The sequence below is a fragment of the Paralichthys olivaceus genome, chromosome 3 (assembly GCF_024713975.1).
Source record: "Paralichthys olivaceus isolate ysfri-2021 chromosome 3, ASM2471397v2, whole genome shotgun sequence".
Classification (NCBI taxonomy): Eukaryota; Metazoa; Chordata; class Actinopteri; order Pleuronectiformes; family Paralichthyidae; genus Paralichthys; species Paralichthys olivaceus.
Genome location: NC_091095.1, coordinates 8,972,855 through 8,996,076, shown reverse-complemented (window position 1 = coordinate 8,996,076; position 23,222 = coordinate 8,972,855). Strand labels below are relative to the sequence as shown.

Sequence of the window (23,222 nt, the reverse complement as noted above, 5' to 3'; positions counted from 1 at the left end):
CTAGAGGCTAGTTCCTTCCACTTATCCCGCTCCATCAGCACCACCTCTTTTCTCTCTTCCCTCTATCTTTTGTGCTTCCACTCAGCTTGTGGTCCCCCCTCATCCCCCAATCACAAACGATTACTGCATTACAGGTTTTGAGGATGAAAGGATTCAGACGCCATAAATGCTTATCTTGGTGAATTTTCTCTGGAGGGAAGTTTTTTTGTTATAATAGTAAAAGACAGAGTGCAGGTGACGACTAGGTATACAAATGCTAAGATTTACGTATGAAGTGGGACAGGGGGAGGAAAAGTGAACCGTGGTAAGGAGATAACTAAGATAAGCTGTTTTCAGACATGAAGTTTGGAAAATTGAGTCCAGACATTTTCCCGACTTCACCTTTCACATATGAAGAAGATTGTTTTAATTAGACTCATTCACCACAACAAGAAAATTCAGGTTAGGGTTGATGCCTGAATGGAGCCGAACGCTCTCAAATCTTATTTTTCTTAGGCATGTGGCGTGTCTTTTTCATCCTGACATATAAGCATTATTCCAGTTGTGCGCCTGCCATTTATCAAAAAACATCATCAACCTGCCACTCGCTGGATTTGAGGTTTTTCTGTTGTATTCTCACATGGGCTCAATTGGACACTGTCCTGACATTTTACAAAAAAGCTGGCAGGAAAAGTTCCAGTAAATGTCTCTCCCAAAAATGTTCACGAAAATGTCTGGACATCAGTGCGTGTCTGAAAGCAGTTCAATATAATAGTGGAGAGGAAGCACCAGAGTCACTTAAGGACAGCGAAGGGAAGAGTTCGGAGGGAAAAACACAAAAGTTCTTAAGCCTTCAATAAGATTGAGGGGCATGAGGGCCATGCAGGTGGTCAACATTTGACTATTGATTTGTTGTTTGTGCAAAGCCTGACCTCTCCCATAGACCAATAACAACTAGAGAATCCTAACACAGCGAGGAGTAGCACCTCATTGGCACAGAACAAAGCACAAAATGTGCTGCACTTGTTATTCTCTTCAAATGTAGGAGCCAAATACAAACCACATTTTTGTGATCATGCACACATAGAGAGACCCTATGGTTTATCATTTGCAAGTGCAAAAATTGCTAGAATTGAGACCTGCGAACAGGAGCCTCATGCAGAAATGGGTTCACCGTGAACAGGTAACCTCCACTGATGGGTGTAGATCTTAACAGCACCCAACAAAATGTATCATTTACTGGTGGAAGCTGTGAGCGCTGCTTGGGAATAAGAATTGACCGGCTGATCAGGGACAACCTTGATATAATGCAGATGTCAAAAACAACTCAGAGAGCACACAGCAATGGCGCAGTGTGGACTTTAAACTCAAATGATGTGTGTCAGGGGGTTTTAGGCTTCCTTGAAAAAAACGTGTGCATTCTCCTCTTTATCTCTGGCATGTGTGTAGGTGTTGTGGCCACTTCTCTCTGAATAGCATGTTTAATAATGCTGCGCTGGCTAGTCAAAAAAAATGGAAACTGTGGAAAGTATACCAGGAGAACACTTACAGCTGAGATGCACTTCAATGTGGGAGATGTCAATATTTCAACCATGTCGTGTAAGACTCTGAATGCTTTCTACATTCTCTCTCAAGGCTACAAGTATAAAGCCCGTCTCCACCACTGCCCTTCTTTAGTAATAATAGCCTCAAGATATGTGCATTTTATTATTTCTTCTTCAGCCATTTCCTTATTCTGGTTTTTCAAATAAATATATTTTTTCTCCTTTGCTTTTCTACTCACCCTCCTGCCACTCCTTTCTGCATATATTTTGAGCTCTTTCTTCAGGTGTTGGAGGCTAGTGGAAGAGGGCGGAGGTTACCGCAGCGGCAGACAGACAGGAAGGGAGAAAAGAAAAAGAAAAGCAGCCAGATCTGTTGCTGATACTGCCACTTTTTCACTGTCTCATTACAGTGCAGCCACTGCCTGCCTACCGCCTGGCTTGCTCCCTCTTAGCTTTGTCTCCCACTCTCCACAGCGCGCGCACACACACACACACACAAACGCATGAACACACTCAGCTGTCACCCATGCATACTTACACACACACACATATGAGGAAACAAACTATTTCTCTCCTTCTTTCATTAAAATCCCACAACACACACACACACACACACACACACACACACACACACCTGTTCATGTTTCACCGTGTCTTATTAATTTTTCATCATGCCTTCCCAGATGCCCTGGACTCACCTTTTTCTCTAAATAAACTCAAAAAAAGAAATAAATAAAGCATTACCCTTCGGCACCATATTAGCGAGAAAAGACAAGAGGAAAAAATGCAAAGACTAAAAGTCAAAGAAATATTGCAAAAGAAGAGAAACTTTGTGTTTTTTTCTTTCTCTTTAACACCCCAGCATTTATCAGAAAATGTAAACTGTAGTTTTAAGAGGTTATAAAAAACCCAAGGGGTCAGGGATGAAACCCGAGGGGAATATTTCACAAATCTAAATGTGTTTTTGAGCTGGAGCCTTTTTGAAACATACAGGGAATACTGATGAAATAAACAGCAAGGAAAAAATATTTTTTCTCTCTTTCTATATTCCTATCATCTCTCATCTGTTCGTTGCTCTCTGTCTTAGCTCAGGCTCTGACTTTCAAAACACAAATCTCTTTTGAAGTCAGATTGCATCATACACAAAAGGAAATCTCACATTTATCACATTTTATTGCAAATAACGTTCAGAACGGATTATAATTGTATTTCAGCTAATACCTGGTGCTATGACTGATTCAATTTTGCTTGTGTATTTTTCATTACAGCTTATTCATCACTCGAGTACTTTTATACCTAAAAATATAATGCAATGCAAACAATTATTATATAGCATGGTCTTTAGTTCTCCATCCTACACAGTGTATCTGAATTTATATTATTTTGCTTAAAATGTGATGGAGAAATAGTCGCATCACTGAAAGACTGTACGCACAAGTGATAAATCACCATACACAGCTGTCCACTGCAGCAGGCAGCACCTTCTCTCTCACACCCACTGAAACACAATGAAAGAGGACAAGTAGAGACACAGAGAGAGAGAACAACTGCAGGGAGGACAAGAGGAGAGAGCCTTGGATGTAATAGTAGTGATACTGTGTCAGAAGATACAGAAAATGGTTGACTGGCCATGAAAAGCAGGAGCCAGTTCTTCTTCTGCTCACTTTTTCCTCTATCTCATCATTTTGCCTTTGCTTCATATTCATGATCATGACTTCCACCATTTCTCAACCCTTCTCCCATGATTCATAGAGCCTGATTCAATAAAATTCACAACAACCAGTGTCCTCACAAAACAGATGGCAATTAAAAGAAAGCCCTGATCAAACAGTAGACACACTAAGCCCCACTGCCCTCTGGGTAATAGTGGTTGCACTGACCTGACCAGCACAGTGTTGCTCTGTGTCAGACGAGTGGAGTTTCCAGTTTACTTAAAACTAGCAAATGGCACTGATTAATATGTTCTCTTTCCCAACCAATGCAAAGTAACAGCAACGACCCATGTCATAAACACCCTGATAGACATTCTTTTTACATGTTTATTTTAGCTTATACTTGAAATTTGGCTTTTTTGAACAAACAAGAAGCTTTCATGAGAAAAAAAGGAGGAGGGAAAGGTAGGGTGCTGAGGATGAAAACCAGGCTTTGTAACTTGGCAAACTCACACACCAGCAGAGAGCAGGATGATTGGATCGGTTTTGGAGAGAGAGAGAGAGAGAGAGAGAGAGAGAGAGAGAGAGAAGATGGGTTTGATTTGTTTCACCTGGTTGGGAGTGGCAAACAAAGATAATCAGGTTTTGTGTGTGTGTGTGTGTGTGTGTGTGTGTGTGTGTGTCAGTGCACAGCTGCAAAAAGAGGTCATGGATGGGTCTGGTGTTATGCGGCAAGCATTCATATGTAAGGCCAGACCTGAGAGCTGAATTGCATGCACTGTGTGTGTGTGTGTGTGTGTGTGTGTGTGTGTGTGTGTGTGTATCAAAGGTGACTCTCTGCTAACTTCTAGTTCAAACGTTTCAGAGATTTAAGTGAATGTAACTTCAAAAAAATAAAATTACAGCTCCATGGCGTCACCACGAGCTTGAACTGCACCAACCTGATTATTTCTGCCTCGAGAGCTGCTCTGCCTTACTACGATCATTTTGATGGGTTCCCCAAACACCATGATAGACACATCATATTGACAACTCTCACAACATTTAAAAAATAAAAGAGAGCAGCAGACCAAATCTCATCAATCACAGTTTTTCCTCCTCAGGTTGCCTCGGGGGAGAATCTATTTGCAACAGTAATGGCAGGGCTAAACACTGCAGCCGTCAAAAAGACAAGCACACAAACCGGGGTAACACCCCATGATGTCATCTCAACAGCATGAGCTGACAGTATCCCAGTGGCAACGCTGCCTTCCTGTTGGCACTCTAAACACTTGCCTGAAAAATACAAGCATTTCCTAAAAACCGAATGTGATAAAAAAAAAAAAAGCTGTAAGTTGTGTCAGATCTCAAGAGTACGCTTTATACACTTGTCAGTCCCTCTCCAAGGACTCCCAGAGGACTGTGTGCAAATCTTAGTGCAGCCAGATGGCCCCCATCTTAGGTATTCAGCTGAGGCAGTGAAGCAACAGCCAAGGAGGTGTCACAGACGATGCTAAAGGCACCCTGCCATCGCCACCAACACACGCACCATAGACATACAATCACACACAAACAGAGGGAGAGGAGGGGTCACAGTACAGTATAAAAAAAACTAGGAAGATTGGGTCAAAGGTCAGTCTGCTTTTTTTGTATGAATAAATGTCTGAGTTGATTAATTACCTTCGCCACGGAGGTTATGTTTTCACCCCTGTTCGTTTGAAGGATTTCCACAAAACTTGGTGGAATGATGCGCTTACGTGTCAGGGACACAGAATTCTGATGTGCTTACAAATTCCAGGGTGTGTACAGGGTTTTCTTTTAATCTCTTTCTTTGACATTGGTAGAATTTCTTTACATTTTCGCCCAAGGGAATAATAAAAATCACGCCTATTGAGTGTGTTGAATTTGATGCCGCTCAATTGAATGTAATGAGAATAATTGGCCTTGGCGGCACTATGTGCTCTGTTCAGCGCCATTCTAGTTCTAGCCAGTAAATATATATGTATTTGCTGAACTAATGCACATATTTACCAATGCAGACAAGCAATGCAATGTGTGAGTGTGTGTGTGTGAGAGAGCTGACAACTGATGCATTCAGTCTGCTGTAAAGTATTCCACAGCCATTTATGTGTTCAGTGACTCTCATGACCCTTTGTTAACCCATAAACATCCATGGATTCCTTACTGCGATGTATAAGTGATGCATGTTTGTGTAAATACATGTTATACCTTGTGTTTGTTTGTATTTGTCAACATGAATCTGTGGGTTGTGCGTGTGTATGCAGCTGGCTTTTCTTGCAAGTGTGTGCCACGGCTTTCCGGCCAAGTCACCCACCGTGGCGACCCATTTTCTGCCTCTCCACATCCCAGACCACAAACCCTCTGTTTACTGCAGATGTGTCCCTGGTGCCTTGTCCCATATCCCATAATCCTTTGCCCCTGTTCCAAGAGCCCATGTTTGCCTATTGTCCTCCTCACCTGTTCTACAATGCCAATCGTCCGCAACACCCCCTGTTGTCTGCTTTCATCTGTTGCCAACTTTTCTTTTTTTTTTATTTGTTCCTCTGGTTTGCTCCACTTACATCTCTATTTGCATTCTCTCTCTCCATTGACCCTCATTCTTTTTCTCCCAGTTTCACTTTCCATGTTTTCTGTGAATTAAACTTCATCTCTCTTCAATCTCACTCTCCACTTTTCTGCCTGTATCTTTTCCTGTCTCCTCCCCAACGCTGTCAGGTTAATGCAGCGGGCCCCGACCTCATTAAAGATGGAAAACTGAGAGAAACTATTGCTCTCTTCCTTTGGCGCTCATGTTGCACCTTCAACCCCCATCATCACTCTCTCATCCCTCCTTCAGTGTTGGGTCTTGCCTGGGCAAGAGAGCGGCTGTCTTCCTCTGGGCTCTCGAGGAAACCTCATCAAGCTGTTTCCAATATCTTTTTATTTTACGCCTGCTCCTCTGGACCACCCTGCATTTGCCTTGTGCTCTTTCACACAGCTGTGTTCACACAACTGCACATGCTGACATGTACATGCCTGTGCTTGTAGTTGTTAATGTGGTCCGCTTGTTCACCATGTTTTTTCAGTCTGTCTGTGTGACCGCTGTTTCTTTGTGAAAGACTTTCTGGACGTCACAGCATGTAGATAAAAAAAAGATCAGGTACCGACACTCTAACGTGTATCACTCCAGGCAGAGAAGTGAAATTGTGACATATGTGAACATACATGTCGTTTCAATATATACGTGCCATTGTCTCAATATGTATATCAAGTTTTGAAGGACACCTGCACCACTCACACCTCCCCTAGCACCCACCAGCATGTTCCCAGAGTGAGGGGGTTTGTTGCTAACAATAACTAAACCAGGATGCTGGGCCAGGCTTCCAAACCCTGCTGCAGCATGCATCTGACAGCCAGGAAGGCCTAGCTCGTGTGCTGCCAGCCAGTCAGCGATAGCTCAGCTTCATCCAACCCTGGAAACATGGCAGATGGTGGCAGGAGAGAACAGAAGAGAAGAGAGAAGACTCTGAGTGTGTGTGTGTGTGTGTGTGTGTGTGTGTGTGTGTGAGGCAGACAGACAAGTAGACGGAGAGAAAAGGACGCGGGAGAGTGTGACCACATGCTTGCTCGCCTCTGATAGAGTCCGCCGTGACCTCTACGCTCCAGCTAAACAAATGATGTAATATCTTTGCTGAGAATAAACCAGCACCTCCAGGAGAATCTCAGTAAAGGTCCGCAAAGTTCAACCATCATTGATTTCATCGACACATCTCATCCAATTTTGTGATTTGACACCTGTTTGTGTGCGTGTGTGTGTGTGTGTGCAGACACAGCTCTCACTTGCTGTGCCCTGACTGTATATGCAAGCATTTTTCATTCTTTGGGTTTTCATCACGGGCAAACAGAGGTCCAGCTCGTACATGAATGGACAGTTGATTAGTGGCATCAAACTGATGAACCCTTGATAAACAGCCTTCACACAGTCCATCTGTTCTGAGTGAATATGATTCATTTCAGGGCGGTGCAGTGCGCCTGAAATAATCCTCCACACACACACACACATTTTCACATGAATTAATTTGGCTTGTGGCAAACACTAATGATTTAGCTTGAGCATTCTGATAAAAGGGTCAAAGAAAAAAAAGGAAGATATTGCATGAAGTTATCTTTAAACTGATCGATTTATATAGAATAGAAATATTAGTAATAGAACATTTTAAGTAAAAGGTTTCATGGTGCAGCCCTCACTTCCTGGCAACTGCAGTTCAAAAACTCAAGTCACCATTAATAAAACCTGAGGAGCGTCTTGATTTGCACTTTAATGATTCATCTTGTGGTTACTACCCTGCACATTGTTTCATAATGCAGCACTCACCTCGGATGATGGACAGCTTGGCATTGACGGTGATCTCGCCCTCGCTGTTCTCAGCCACGCATTCGTAGATGTTCTCATCACGCGGCGCCCGCAGAGGCTGGATTCTGAGTACAGCGCCGGCAGCCTCGTCAAACTCGATGGTCTGTGGGGGTTAAGTAATAGGGTTAGGTTAGACTGCCTAAAGTGTAGGTGAGTATTAGCATGAGTTATAACAAGATATCCTTGAATGGAAAGGTACTGTGTTTCTGCTTTATCACCTTTGGTCCTATATGCCCATTGGCATTTTTGTTTACATTTTCATAATTTCCCAATGATTTATGTATCTTGATGAAAGAAATCGTCCATGTTTAAGGGACTGACATCTCAAATCAAATTGATGTAGCTTGATTAAATTTAATTGGACTGTTGGGCCTTGGCCGAGGTATGTGCTTAACTGAGTTTTTATCTATAATTCTGCATTTCCTTCTTTGTAAAGGCCTTTGAAGAGTCTTTTTCAAATCTTGCTGAAAATAGTTTGGACTTGTCATTAACTCAATTTCTTGAATTCAATCAAAATCCATTTCAACAGTGTCCTCACTACAAACAGCAGAGCTACTTTAATAGTGACCTGTGACGTCAGTGGCTGAGACTGACATTAGATTAGTTCTGACATTGTTTCAGAAACTGGCCACTGACATATTTTGAGACTTTTGATCTCTTTGAAAACTAACACATCAACAGCCATGTGCCCTGCAGCAAGAAGCTGAACCTCAAGACTTGGCAAATGAGTGGAATTTAAATGGTGGGATGACTGGACCAGTTACCCCTTTCCTTTAACACAGACATTCCGTAGGCTTATTGCCATAATTTTAGATGGATCAAGTGTTAGAGATGATGGTCAGCCCGTCTGTCAGTCTCACTGCAAAACTCTTCCAACAACCATCCCTCCTCAGAGGAGCTTACACCATCTCGAAGAAGGGTTCACTGTTGAGATCTCTGAGCAAAGCGTGATTTTGAGATACAAGTACAAGTCTTGAGCAGCCCCGCTGCTCCCCTGCTGCACATCTCAGAGCTGAGCTGTTAATTAGGCTAAAAACACTGCAGAGCACGGCATCACGATCGATATCAAAGCAGCTGTCTAGAGGGTAGAACAGGAAAAAAAAATCATAACAACTTCAAAACCCCTTTACAAATTTTTTATTTCATGCTAAACGGAGGAAAAGAAGCGTCCGTTCTGGCGGGCTGCTTCACGCCCTTGGCTTTGTTTCCCACTTAGCATGCAAGGGAAGAGAACGTACAAACACTACTTGTCTTTTATTTTGTCCTCCGTCGAGATGCTGCTTTTCCCCCTGTTGATGTTGTTGTCATTTTTTGCTTTTTAGCCTCCTCCCCTGTGGTGTGTTCATGTTGCAGTGTGTGTGCGTGTGCATGTGTGTGTGTGTGTGTGTGTGTGTGTGTGTGTGTGTGTGTGTGTGTGTGTGTGTGTGTGTGTGTGCGTGTGTGTGTGCATCTATCTGTGCGCTGCCATCATCCTTAACAAAAGCAACTTTTTAATTAAGAGACACTGAGCATCAATCAAGACTTTTAGAGATGTCATCTGGGACGCCTGCTGAGATCTAAACAACAAACATCATGAATAACACACAGAAAGACACATTCACACAGACAGAGCTGCACGAAACAAGAATGTGACAACAGCAGAGTCAGAGGAATGAGAGAGCTCTGAATTGCATTACTGGCCGTCAGCTACAGCTAATGGTGGACCCGCACATCACTTAGAGGTTAACACAAGCACGTCTATGAAAAGATTGGTAGCTGTTGTCCACGACTATTTGTGAAAACTGTGGGTGAGCAAAGCAAACGGAAACACACTTTTAAAAAAGACTGTGTGGGAACCAAATTGCAACAGAAGGCTGCGCTTGTAATGTGAATGTGGAGCTGAGCTGTGATGAAAAAGAGCATGTGTGGGCCAAGTTTAAAAAGAGTAAATCATTTCAACTTCATGCTTTAGCTAGGACTCTGCAGGGTTAACTGTGTGATGTGAATTAATGTGGCTCTGGATCAAGTGTGAGCAGTGAACAACAATTCCTCCAATTTTTATAAAAAATAACAGCTTCACTATCATGAAAGAATGGTGTCTCCTTCATTCACACTTAATTCGCCCCAAACAAACATTTTTGCATGTCACTTTTGTGAGCAGGTTCAAGGTCCTGCAACACAAGTCAAAATGAATGACAGGCAGCAGCTGTAATTCTGCACAGTTTAAAAGAAATTGTTAAAGAACAGTGATAGTCTTCGATCTTCAGTAAGGAAACCTATTCAAAATATCAAAAGAATTCCAAATAGAGTTTACCATGATTTTTAGAGCAACAGCAACTTTAACACTTACGTGTAAAATGTAAACTTTAAGAACAATTTAATTTCCTTTATTTTATGATTTTACGAAATTAACTTTGGAATACAACATTTTTAGAGACCTTAACTGCCAAGAATTGTCTAAGATAAATATATGCTGATATATTACATTTTCCTCTTATCCCTTAGTCTCTTGTCACATGATGTGCAGTAACACAAACAACCTGTTGCTAACCATAAAGTGATGAACTCACCTCTATGCGCTGCGAGTTGACCTTCTTGCCTTTCTTGTTCCAGCTCACCCGGGGCTTGGGGTCGCCTGTCGCCTGGCAAACAAAGGAAACCACGCCCCCTGAGACGCCAATCTGGTCGACGGGAACTTTAGTGAACCGTGGTGGTGCTGAAGAGTGAGGAAGACGAGGAGAGAGGGGGAAAAAAAAGAGAGGGAGAAGATGAGCAATTAGCACTTAGTTTAAGAGGAATGTCACCGCTTTGCTCCTCTCAAGCTGAAATTAGTGTTATTACATCAACCCAAGTCTAGACGTCCACATTCCAATTTGAGTGCATGTATATGCACACACATACAGTAAACACAACAATGTGATTCTGTAGCTACTTCTATTTAGGATGTTGTGTTTTTGTCTGTGTTCGTTTGTTATTCATGATGATTACGCAAAAACTACATGATGGATTATAATGAAACGTGGCAGAAGGATGTGGTATGGCTCAGGGAAGAACACATTTAATTTTGATACCGATCAGGTGGTGGGTCCAGGAATGTTTTCTACTTTTCCTTCACATTGCGAAATGAGATGTTTTATGCATTGATCTAAATTAAATTAATTTAGGGGAACAATATCCATGAGTGAGTACAATTTGGTGCGATTTGATTGAATTTAAGTGGACTGTTGGGCCTTGGCAGAACACTATGCTTAACTAAGTGCTATTCTAGTGTCTTAATGTATTTATCACAGCAGAGAGGAGCCAGTTTGAGTTTTGGATAGAGACAAAATAGATACCTTGACAGATTGACAGGATAGACAGTCAGACAGATAGTGGGTGGATTGATGAGACACTCTGGAAAGATGGAGACTTATCATCATCGAATCCCATGTGTCCCGCACTGAGGACAGTTTGGATTTGATGGCCATTGTGGTGACTGAACCCGTTTCAGCATCTTTAACTGGGCCATGCTGTCAATGCAAATTACCCCCTGCGGTGCAATCTCGTATTGAATTAAAATGACTGTGCCTGTCCTCCACTGGTACCTCCTTTTTTTAATGCTGTGTAGTTCTGTGTGTAAATCATGACTTGAGAGTTTATACGTGGATGTTGTGCCAAAGTGCTGATGGCTAGTAGATTAAAAAATATGGCACTGTAGGGAAATGGAGTCTGGACACAAGCAGTTTCATAACAAACCCTCAGAATAAGACGATGAATTGCATTAATGCATTCGAAAGTGAGGAAATGAGAATACCGCTAAAAATTATACTCTCACAGGACTGAGACCTGTGGTTAATCTGTACTTCAAACGTTAGTAATTTTGGTGCTTTTGGTGCTCAGGTTTTTTTTTCTTTTCACTTGGTTGCAGTAGTTAAAGACAACAAGCCTGATAGAAATAAGGAGAGAGAAAGAAAACATAGTCTCTTGGGGAACTCGTTAAATCTGAATCATACAGAAATGTGTGGATGATCAAACGGCCAGCACATAGCGTCAAATTAATAATTAAGGGACCATGGGCCGACACCACTCTCCAGGCTGAGCAAAACACATATATGAAGGAGAATTCCTGCATTCATTATCGGGTAAAGGGAGATAGAGAGTGGGTACTTTAGATGGAACGAGGCAAGGAGAAATTGTGTAAGACAAGGGAAGGGAAAAGGAGAAGCATGAGTGTAACGCCTCGGGAAAACCAAGGCACTGCATGCAATGTTAATCTCGCCGCCCCCAACGAACAACCAAAATATTTCTGATGCAAATATTACAACAACATAAACAAACTAACCGCCCCCCCAACTTAACTAGTCAATGGTTATTTAATCTCGAGAGCTGGTTTCAAATTTTTCCATTTTTTTCTCTCAAGTACAATGGGTTCGCTAAATGATGAGCGGTTACACACATCCTTACCAACACCAAAACATGCTCCTACATGAGTGTGTGCCAATGGGAAGACAGATTCAACCTTGATTTTACAAGCTTAGACGTCTACGAATGCAAGATTATTGCTGAAAGTAAGAGAATGTGCTCATTACACCACCCGTGATCAGACAGAGATAAAAAATGCTGTCAAATAAATAACACTGCTGCTGTAATATTATGTTTCACGCTAGCAGCCACAGACGAGCTGTTATCTTGCTTTGATTATTTTATCATCTCGTTCTTGTGTAGTTTGGTGTATGTGAAGCTAAAAGGGTAAAACATGACACTTACTACAAGGCTAATGATACTGGGACCATCCATGCAAAAGCTTGAACATGGTATTATAAGACTTGTGCATGCAAGTGTTACCTTCATGGTATATGTGAATAAAACTGTCTGGGTCAGACCGGTATATCAGTTCTTTTTCTTGTTTTTTTAAAATCTAATTAACATTTAAAGCCGGTAGGTCATCTAACGGCAAGAAGATTCACTGTCAAAATCCCGGTTCGGCTGGGTGGAGTTTGTTCTCCCCGTGTCTGCGTGGGTACTACAGCTTCCTCCCACAGTCCAAAGACATGCAGACTGGGGGTTAGGTTAATTGGAGACTCTGAATTGACCGTAGGTGTGAATGTGACAGTGAATGGTTGTTTGTCTCTGTATATCAGCATAGAAACCTGTCCAGGGTGTACTCCCACCTCTCACTCAATGTTGACGGATTGAGGATAAACAGTGTAGACAATGGATGGAATGGAACCTTGAAAGCCTAGTTCAAAGTGAGAGCTAAAAGGACCTGGCAGATTGAGTTGGGCCACACTCCTGAAAGCATTGGCTTGGCATTGTAGGTTTGGGCCTACCCACTGGGTCTCCTGTGCCTGCCCACATCCTGAGTCATGCCCTGAGTCATGTCCTGAGTCAGACTGGCTGTAGCCTAAATTTAATGGATTATAGATATTAGGTGTTTCTCAAAAAAAAAAAGCAATTCTAGCCGGATTGATGAATGGAAAATCCCCCACTGAGAATAGCATTCATGCTAGTAGGATTTGCAATGTGACCTCTTCTCAGGCTCATATCAGGCCATCACAGGCAGCGGCGCTGAACAGAGTAATCCTGTAAAACTTTTCTGCACGCTTACTCTCTTGCAAAAAAATATCGTTCAGAGACTGGTTAGTTTACTCAATTCAGGCAGACGCTGCATTTTGCTATCTGTGCAGGATGTTCTGAACCTCATCTGCTACAGACACAACCTTCACCATTACTGGGTTTCGTGCCTACATGGCGTAGTATCCTGGTTTGATTCGGCTGTTCTGTTGCATACGTAATGCGAGCACGCAAAGTTCATTCATTCATGTCCTGATTTATGCCATGATTTTAGTGAATCAGTGTGCGCTGTAGGCTGCAGCCACAGGGCCCAAAATGTTCCAATTTAATGTTTTAAAAATCATTAATCACTAACAGAGTTGTAAGTCCGTAGTGCAGCTAGGCCACGCTGTTGTTGACAGGACTCAGACTGTTGCCTGTGTTGTTGTGTAGAGGTAAATCAATGCCCAGTCAACAATTTGTTTTTCCTGCCAGGTCTGCCACATTATGCATGTTTTTTCAATCTTGCACAAAACAGGGCAGTGACTGATTGACAATTAAGCCATTTTAAGTGGTTCTTTCCAATCGATTGGTGCCGGAAAGCAAAGTCAAGTCATAATTTATAATTGAGAGCTGCATCAAAAACTGTGTTCAGTTGTGTATCCCGATCACATATTTCACCCCCACCTGTTTGCAAGCAGAGACATACCTCATTGAAGTGTCAGACAGTTGTTTAGCCCGTTACCAAAGATTAGACACATATATATAGCTTGTTGGACAGTGGTCAATTGAAAAACTTTATCATATTGCCCATCCCTAAAAAAACCATCATCATGATGATAAAAGGTTATCTGACAGGCTGGGAGTATTGGACATCGACAGACCACACACTGAGCAAAATAAATCAGCCAATGGGTAGGGATTAAACTTCTCTACTTTTATAAGAAGAAGGTGTGCTGTTGGCAATCATTTTAATGTTGAAAATATTGATTCCTGGCCGCCTGATGGTCACATGAAAGCATACAGATTGATATTTCTGAGCCCTCTTTAAATTCTACTCTTCATCTGTATAAGGGACCCATGAGGATGATGCATTCCCAAACGCACAGGGAACAGGTTTCTTAAGAAAACATATTACATATACATACATCAATATCTATATACACATAATGTAAAGCTTGTAGGTTGGTTGTAGAATGGTATAAGCGCTGCAGTTTTTCTCCAGCATCATGGAACAGACTTACTTTATCTGGTGTATACAATAAATCCTTTTGGCATTTTATACTTTCAATTTCCATTCTGAAACTGCAATAGACAGCTTTACACAACTTAGCTCCTCTGCATTTGACCTCCCCTTACAATGTGCCCTCTGTCGAGACAGAGGAGGGATTTACACAGAGCAGGCCTGTGGCAGTGGTTCTGCTGAAGGCCAGCGCTCTTTGATTCGTTTTTCCCCCCGAGCTGGACTGTTCGACATTTCCACCCAGTTTCCTTCTCTCCCTCTCCTCTCTCTCTCTCTTTCTTTGGCTTCATAAGATGAGAGAGATGTACAATAAATGTTCTTGCCGGCATGTCAGTCTGAATTTGACTCCTGACATATTCAGAAGTTTTTTTTATTATGTACTAGATGTAGTTTTCAACATCACATCGGTGAGGTTTTAAGTGAGAGGTTTGCAGGTAAAAATGTATGAAATGAACAAGAATGAGACAGTTGGGGCCAAGAGGGAGAGGGAGTGCAGGTGGTGAGGTCAGTGGTCAAAAGAGCAGAGGACAGAAGATGACAGGGGGTCCGGGGGACTGGAGGAGAGGATGTGAGGGGTGAGGACGGACCGGAGAGTGCTGAATATTCAACCAGAAAGATAAATAAATGTTCTCTTTTGCTCTACTTTCTTGTTGTTTGAAGTTTTTAATACAAAGAGTCACATGAATTATTTGTTAAATAGATAAGAGGCATTTTCCTAGCGTATCAAATCTCATTTCTTCTGCTTCCATCTACAAACAATAGAAGATGTTTACTTAGAGCTTCATTCATTCTGCCTATATGCATTTAGAAAAGGCTTCCATGGCTATAAATGAAACTTTTCACTGTCTGTTCTGTGTCGGAAATGCCTCTCCTGACCCAGCACGCCAGCTGTGATGCAGTATTTACAGCTGTACAGAGGTCGAAGCCATGGGGAAGACATTAGCGTTGTGTGTGACATGGGAGACGTGCCTCTCAGTGGCCTACAGAACACCTATTCCCCAACATTTTAAATATTCTTATGTGATATTATATGTTTTTTTAATTTCCCTACGGGGATTAATAAAGTACTTCTGATTCTGATTCTGATTCTGAGACTGCCCTTGCCCAATGTCAGCTGGGATTGGCTCCAGCCCCCGCCGTGACCCTGAATGGATAGGCGGTATAGATAATGGATGGATGGATATGCCACTGATGTCATAGGTTAAATCTCTGATCTTCATGGTTCAAACAGATGCGTGTCTAAAAGTGAATTTCTGTAGACATTCCTGCGGGCCATAGAATTATACAAATAGTGTTTAGACATGTTTCTGTCCTGCTGTATCATGATTAACATGATTAACCACTTTCATGCAATGCACACTATCTTTTGCTTTCTAAAACACAACAACCTTTTAGTGTTATGTATATTTCTGCTCTATTTTCAAGAGTATTCAGGACTGAGTTTATTATTGTGTGAGCATCATCAGCATTTTTTAACTTTAAACATACAATATGGAACTTCGGCCACTAGGGATCATGGGAGTTGTCTCCACCATTGCCGATGAACATCTACCTGACGTGACTCAGGTGCAAATCATGTTCACGGATGAGGTTGTGTATTGGAGGTTTTATTCATGTTACACAGCAAATAGCAGTGAAGAATCGTGACCATCATAACAGCTAACTGGTTAACTAGCTAGCAGTGTGTTTTTCCTCCCAAAGTTATAGAAGAGACGGACGAAGCCACGGGTAAACCGGATGTGACGCAATTAAAAGGCGAACAAAATTAAACGTCCAGTCACCTTGAATAATCGTATGGATTTCTCTGGGTTTACACATTGTTGGAAACGTTTTGGATTATGCAAATACACAAGTCAACTAAATATGTGACATGGGTCTAGTAATTTTTAGACACTTGAATGACAAATTGTTCCAGATATCTTAAAGGGTAAAGATATCAGGTTTTATTCACTCAGACTGAAGATGAAGTTTTGTAAGGAGTATAACAAACAAATGGTTGCGTGTGATTAAGATGATATACGGTGAATGGTGAGAAAAAAAGGTACAGGGATGTATTTTTTGTGCTTCTGTTTTTGTGTGATTGGTAAATACAGTACAGTGTGTGCATATGTGTTGAATGTGTTTGCCTGTGTTTTAGGGCCATTAAACAACCCTCCACCACTGGCAAATGTCTATTATAGTGCAATCACTTCAGGTATGCTGTGTGTGATTGTGTGAACTCTGAAGAGCATAATTAACCTTTTTTTCAATTTCCCTCAACTGTGTGCCTCTGGGCCTCTGCTGCCAGTTACTGTTGACTTTGAACCTTTCGTTTTCTGAAATTTGAACCTAACCACGTCGCCAGTAATTGCAAGGTAGAAGATGTTGAGTGGTGCAGAGGCTTAAACTGCTTTTAAAACCTGAGGTAATGAGTGATGACACAGATCGCACCACATTATCAACAGATAAGCTTTTGCACAATGTTTGAATTTAAGTGGTTCAGTCTGTACCACTTGTACAAATGAAGTTGACACACTTTGCCGTGTGGGGATTTTAAGGTTAGGGTTACTTCAAAGTTGAAGGACTTTCTCTGCAATCATCATCACTTTATCATCATTTCAGTCTCTGGTAAAAAAAAAATCACATGGCAAAAACTTGACCATATAAAATGAAGGGATCTCCTTTATCACTGTCCAAGAAACCATTATCTCAGAACAGCTCCTGTTAAACAATATGTTTGGTAGAACACTTTAGTGACACAGCATTACCACTAAGTTCCTGAAAAACCATAGACTGAATTAAAAAAATGGTTTAAGCATATGGGTGCAGAAAGTGAGGCCAATCAGGAAGTACCTACAAGCTGTATTCCCTCAAATGTCCAACAGAGGGCAAATCCACTGGTTGCAAAAATACTTCTCGTTTGATTACTAACTTTAGAAACATTTTATTCATGTATATGAATAAATATATTCATTTAGTAAATTATTGTTCCATTTAGAGTAAAATAGACGATAAAGCACTGTATGCATTGGGTCGTTGACACCATGCGATAGCTACTACAGTCCAGTGGGTTCAGGTTGCAGGTGTTGGTGGGTGATCAGTGTCCTCCAAACCTCAGGGATTAAAAAAAAGTTACTTTGCCACGGTTACGGTTTATTTAAAGTGATACCAAAAAAATGTTTCATACTTGCTTGACATCACGGTAAAAGGTTGGCTCTCCAACCATCAGACAGATTTGGCATTTATATAGAACTTCTACTTTACTTTTATTGCTAAGTCAAACACATACAAGTTATATGTGAAAAACCCAGGAAATCTTTCTTTTTTCATGAATAAAATATAAGTAAATACTGCTCTCTGCTTTCTGTTTGTGCAGTACACAGGGCACATAAATACTGCAGTTTGATTCCCACCACTGTCACGTCTTCTAAAAATGTACACTTCTTTTACTTTAAGGTACCTTGTATAAAGGTCTATAAAACCCATCTATAGTAACATAACATATATGTAACCAGAGATGACATTGAAAGGACACTGCACCTGCAGTGGCTATTTGTCCCTTCCACCTAACTCTCTCTTTCCCCGAGCTTCACTCAATGGGATTGAGGTGCAGCACTACCAAGATAAGCACACAAGACCCGTCTTTATCTGCCTGGCAGGGGGACATGGTCTGAGCAACGGGGGCCCAACTATCTTCACCAGGCTCTGAGAATAGAACAGATCCACGCCAAACATGAGCAGCGAGCGGCTGATAAAAAACTCACACTGTGCATACAGTCACTTATTTAGCTCATACAGAAGCCGCCGGCTCCTGACCACTACCTTTGTTGGACGTGATAAGAGAGAATATACCAGCACTGTGATTATAAAGTGGTGGAGAGTGGGAGGTGGGTGTGTGAATATGAGACGGCTCAATTTACAGTACTTTACTGTTGTCGTTTGGTGGGGGGACTGTTAGGGGAGGAAGGGGACTGGCTTTATGACTAATACATTATTTGATGGAGAAAAGCTTCTCGGGTCATAAATAGGACCCATTATCCTCTGAATTAGCAAAGTGGGAGACAGAATGACGCAGGGCCTTTTAGTGATTTGCAGAGAAAGGCAGCAAATTGGGGAAAGGGCACTTGAAATCCATCTTGCTACAAATAGGTATCTTTCACAGGACACAGTCCTTCTTTTTTTTTTTTAAACCAACGTCTGAAAAGAACATGTGGTGCCATTAGAGGAGAGTAAACTAATTCCACCTTCTACTTACACTCACTTCACCCTATGGGAGCATAGGGTAGTCAGTGAAGTGAGTGTTAGCAAGGTTGAGATGTAGATGAGGATAACATTTCTTTATATTGTAAATTTTGAGTTGCTCTGGATAAGTGCGGTTGAAAGTGTCCCGATTTAGTCAACTCACTGCCGAGCTATGATTATATGCTGTTGTGTAGCTTTTTAAACTGAGTGTTTACAAAGTGGATGGGGACCAATATGAACCACTGCGTGCTACTAATTTAAAGAGGTTGATTAACTGAAGCTGATCCTGATTGAGATTAAACTTAATTTTCATATTAGCCAAACAGCAGACGCATGACACACACGGGGACACAAACTGTCAAGAAGAAAACAACCAATGAACATAAAGTGGAGTTGGCATCTCGGCCAAGGACTTTTCTTTGACTTGGTATGAAGTGGAGTCACCTTTAAATTTCATGTTGCACTGTGTCTGATAGAAACATGGACATTTTACTAAAATTCTCCTGTCAGACCTCCGGTACTATGTGTGGAAAATGTTTGAGTGAGAAACTAGTGAGACAAGTCCTGAGAGCAAGTAAGTGGGCATGTTGATCGTGTCTCTAACATGCAACGGATGCAAGCAGACGAGCAGTGCAGAAAGGTGATGCTGACGATGGACAACAGCCATGTGGACCTCTGAAGTGTGGAGATTTACGAGCTAGCACTATCTGTACAAGACAGTACAGCTGTCCATGAGACTCAGCAGGTCGCCAAGCTGCTAGAGCCACTCTCCGTCAGTCCTGGACCTGACTTAAAACCTTACCAGCCTGTATCAGCACATACACACTGAGCAGAGGGACAGAGAGACAGACAGATGGATGGATGGATGGATGGATGGACAGACACATGTGACAGACTCAGGAAAAAGTGGATTCAAGTCTATGCATGAACGATCTCACCCACACACACACACACTTGCAAACAGAGACACACACAAATAATCTCTGTCCCCCTCTCACACACACACACCCTCCAGGCCTAAACAACCGAGCCCCATCAATCAGGATCAATTCTCACAGGCTGCCTGGGCAAGTGCCATCGCTATGGAAACCAAGCCTTTACTCTGAACCCATCTTGCTTTGTCTTGTCTGGTGGGTTTTGACACGTAATCAGTGGCAACTAAGAGCAAAAGACTGCTGCAAAAAAATTTTTTTTAACCACGCCGGAAAATGGAAAAAAAGAGATAGATTTGGGCTGATGGGCTATTTGGAACAAAAGAGGTGAGGATTTTGATCTTTGACAGGATTTCTTCAGTTATCCATTTAAAGGTCTGCATCACATGCTAAATCTATCAGCACCTGTTTATAAACATATATATCTGTATTCAAAATGAAAAATAAGGCTTTTTCCATCTCTTCTCAAGTGCTGCCAAGGTTATCTTGTGCAGTGCACTTAGAGACTCATAATAGTGATGCTGGGGAGGACAACCATGTAACACGGTGGTTGTGTTGGTGAGGTGTGAATGTCTGAAATGGTCTGAGCGGGGGTTTTAAATAAGCCTGCAGCCGCTGCTACTCAGGTTGAAAAAAATATATTACTGTCTCACCTAATCTCAGCTGCAGCCATATTCCACACAGGAGCTTCCAGGTCAGGCTCCATCCCTGTGTTACTCTGGCTGAGCAAGCTTAAGGGTTAATGGAACAGTTGCTTTTCCAATTAAAATTTAAGGGAGAAAGGCTAATTGGGATTTGCTCTTGGAGCAGCTAAGGTGCCAAGCAGTAGTGGATGTGATGATTCACAAAGAGACTGTGCTGTATAGCCAGTTGTCCACAGTGGAAGATTGTCTTTTTCATAACCTCAAATGGAAGTCTTAAAATCTTATTCTCCTTTCAGCAAATTAATAAAGAGGCAAGATGAGGTTATTTTATTTTAATGAGAGTGAATACAATCAAACTTTTATGGAGACATTTCATGTTAGAAGTGATAACATCTTGATAGAAGGGGAGGGAAAGGCCATACTTAAAAGCAAGTTTGTAGGACAATTGATTTCTACTGCCAAGAAATAAAAGTAAGACTCTTCATTGGGATTTTTATTCACATGTTTGAGGAAAACAAAGACTTCAAGTCTCAGATGAAGAGTAAAAATAAGTTGTTTTCATGCAAACCCTTCCCTGTTGCATCATGCACTGCACCATGTTATGTCGACTGCCCTTAAAAGCAAACTCGTATAGGGCTCAGGCTTTGCAGTCCATGAGGGACTTGTGGCAGGATGTGGGAACCCAGTATAAAATGAGTTCTGGAGTGTTAGTAGCCAGAGGTGAAAAACTTTGCCCAACCACACTGCTGTCACAGTGAAGCTGTACTTCTAACAGAGTAGCACACTTGTAATATGGACAAATTGGTCCCATTGAAACCATTGTTGAAGGCTAAGGGAAAAAAGCAAAGGATACTTAATGTCTTTCAGTCCACTGGAAATAAAGGACTCCATTCCTCAGAGAGATTGGAAGGAAATTAAGCTCGAGTGTGTGTTTCAAAATGGCCTCAGAACAATTTTGTGTCATTTAGAGATTCACTTGAGGCAATTGACACTTGTTGGCTCGTTAAATGAAGAGGACACCTCCGATTGCCGAAGGTGTTTTAGGTCTGATCAAAACAGAGGGCAAGAGAGTAAAGGAACTGGAGACAACAAAAAGTGAAAGCACACACTTTCCTCTCCATTAAAATCCATGTAAAGCTATGCAGAAGGAAAAGTCTCCACCTGCACAGTCAAAAAAAAGTCTGAAAAATTAGCAGCACAACACATTCGAAGATCGAAATTTTCTTATTGTAGCACTGGAGTGGAGACATTTTACATTTTAAAGCCACCGTGATGGTGTGTGGCATTTATCACGGGATGAAATGTTCATGCCCTTCAATCACTCGTATTGTTCTGTCAAACTGAGTTCATATAACATCACATAAACTACTGAAGCATGTTACTGAAGAGAGAATGAGAAATATACAAGCATCATCCATGGCTGCCAGCTTTGAACGATATTGATCAATAGTGCTGACCAAAGCCATGCATTCAGAGGAGCACTTCAAAAAGACAAATGCTTTTCCTCTGATGCTGCAGCCACAATATTTTATCCTTCTGAGCGAATTCAATGGCGGATGGCATCTGCTGTATGTAGGTAATCAGCCATATGGGTGAGAGCAGCACTGTTGATTAATTGTTTCCTCTCTCTGCGGTGTAAATCTCTTCAATAGGGCGGATACATGTCAACAATGTTCACACGTCTTGTATCATAAATAGTAGTATATTTCCAGCGGGCCAGGACAGTGCACCTGGAGCTCACACACGAAGAATGCAACAAGTTCACACATGGTTTGAAGTCTGGCTAAAGGAGACCTAAGAGGAAAGATGAATTGTGCAGCACTAAAATAAATGTTCTAAAATAAACTATATTTCCTCATGTATTTAAGTGCAGTTTTGAGGTATTCATACTTGAACCGTACTTTCTACTTCACTATAATTCATATTTATATAAACTTTTCACAATATCAATAAATGTTCATTCGTCTTGCCAAAAAGTAAAAATTACAGATAGAATATTCAAGACAGATTTTTCCTCTCAGTAATCACCGTCTTCCCTCAGATTTATCTGGTGTCCTTGTATTTAAAACTGTATATCAAAAATTTAAAAATAGCTCCAGAGGGACCAAACCAATACTTTTACCTGAATACTTTAATGACATTTTGCTACTAATATCTATGTGCTTTACTCATAATGCTGTTGATTTGTACATTTACTTGCATCTTTGAGAATTCAACTTAAAAGTACAGACATACCGACAGGAGACTTCCAACATGTATTCATGCCTTTAACACAATTAAAAATGTACTTATTTCCTCCTAATTTGGGAGAGAACAAAACAGTGTGAAGAGCAAAGCATAGGGCTGAGCGTGCAACAGCAGGGTTTACATACAATTCAAAATGACAGAACTTACTTGACCATGTTGGCTTGAATATAATTTGAAAGGATGAGGAGTGAATGAGGTGGAATGAAAGACAAAGGAGCAATGGAGAGAAACAAGGAGGGAAGACAGACGCAGATAAAGGTAATATGAACAAAAAAATAACAGCTTCACTAAGGGGGTTCATTTTTTTTCCAATTGGCAGCTTCAAAGGAATATGAATAATTGAACACTCTCACCTCATCACAATGAGTTCTGGCCAATTACTATTAAGAGGGCTTTGCCAGGAATGGTACTGTTGAGGACTTTAAAAGGCTCAAAGAAAGCAGGAGTAAAAGTGAGGAGGTGAAGGGACAGAAAAAATGACGATGTACTGTATATAATGCTGTCTCCTCATCCACAAACCCCAACAGCAAGTTTATATCTAACAAAAAATTACTAAGTTTCTCTTGAGTGATGAAAATATAAACTTCAGCCTATTCAAAGATGAGGCAATAAGAAAAATAATCAGGGAACAATAGGACGGTATTTATTTTCCAACATACTGTTTCTTCTTACAACACTGACAAACCCCAACAGGTCGACAACAGAACACAATGTGTCATAATGAGATTTGTTAATACCAGAGCTGCTGAAGCCGAGGCTTGCTTGAGTTATTGTGGGTGATTTGATGTTTTTTCCCCTTGGAACATGACTGAAAAGCAACTTTGCCTTCAAATTTTGCATACATTCTATAAATACT

The 23,222-nt window shown here is 41.4% G+C and overlaps 1 protein-coding gene across 19 annotated transcripts in view; it reads right to left on the bottom strand.

Moving 5' to 3' along the window:
* ptprsa (protein tyrosine phosphatase receptor type Sa) overlaps positions 1 to 23,222 on the bottom strand; it is a 220,110-nt gene that overhangs the window by 97,197 nt on the left and 99,691 nt on the right. For all 19 annotated transcript variants that reach the window (XM_069521829.1, XM_069521842.1, XM_069521828.1 and 16 more), the window contains 2 exons: positions 10,118 to 10,263; positions 7,530 to 7,671 (listed from right to left, as the gene is read on the bottom strand). In XM_069521829.1, the coding sequence (XP_069377930.1) occupies positions 7,530 to 7,671; positions 10,118 to 10,263 (288 nt within the window). The remainder of the gene's footprint in view (positions 1 to 7,529; positions 7,672 to 10,117; positions 10,264 to 23,222) is intronic.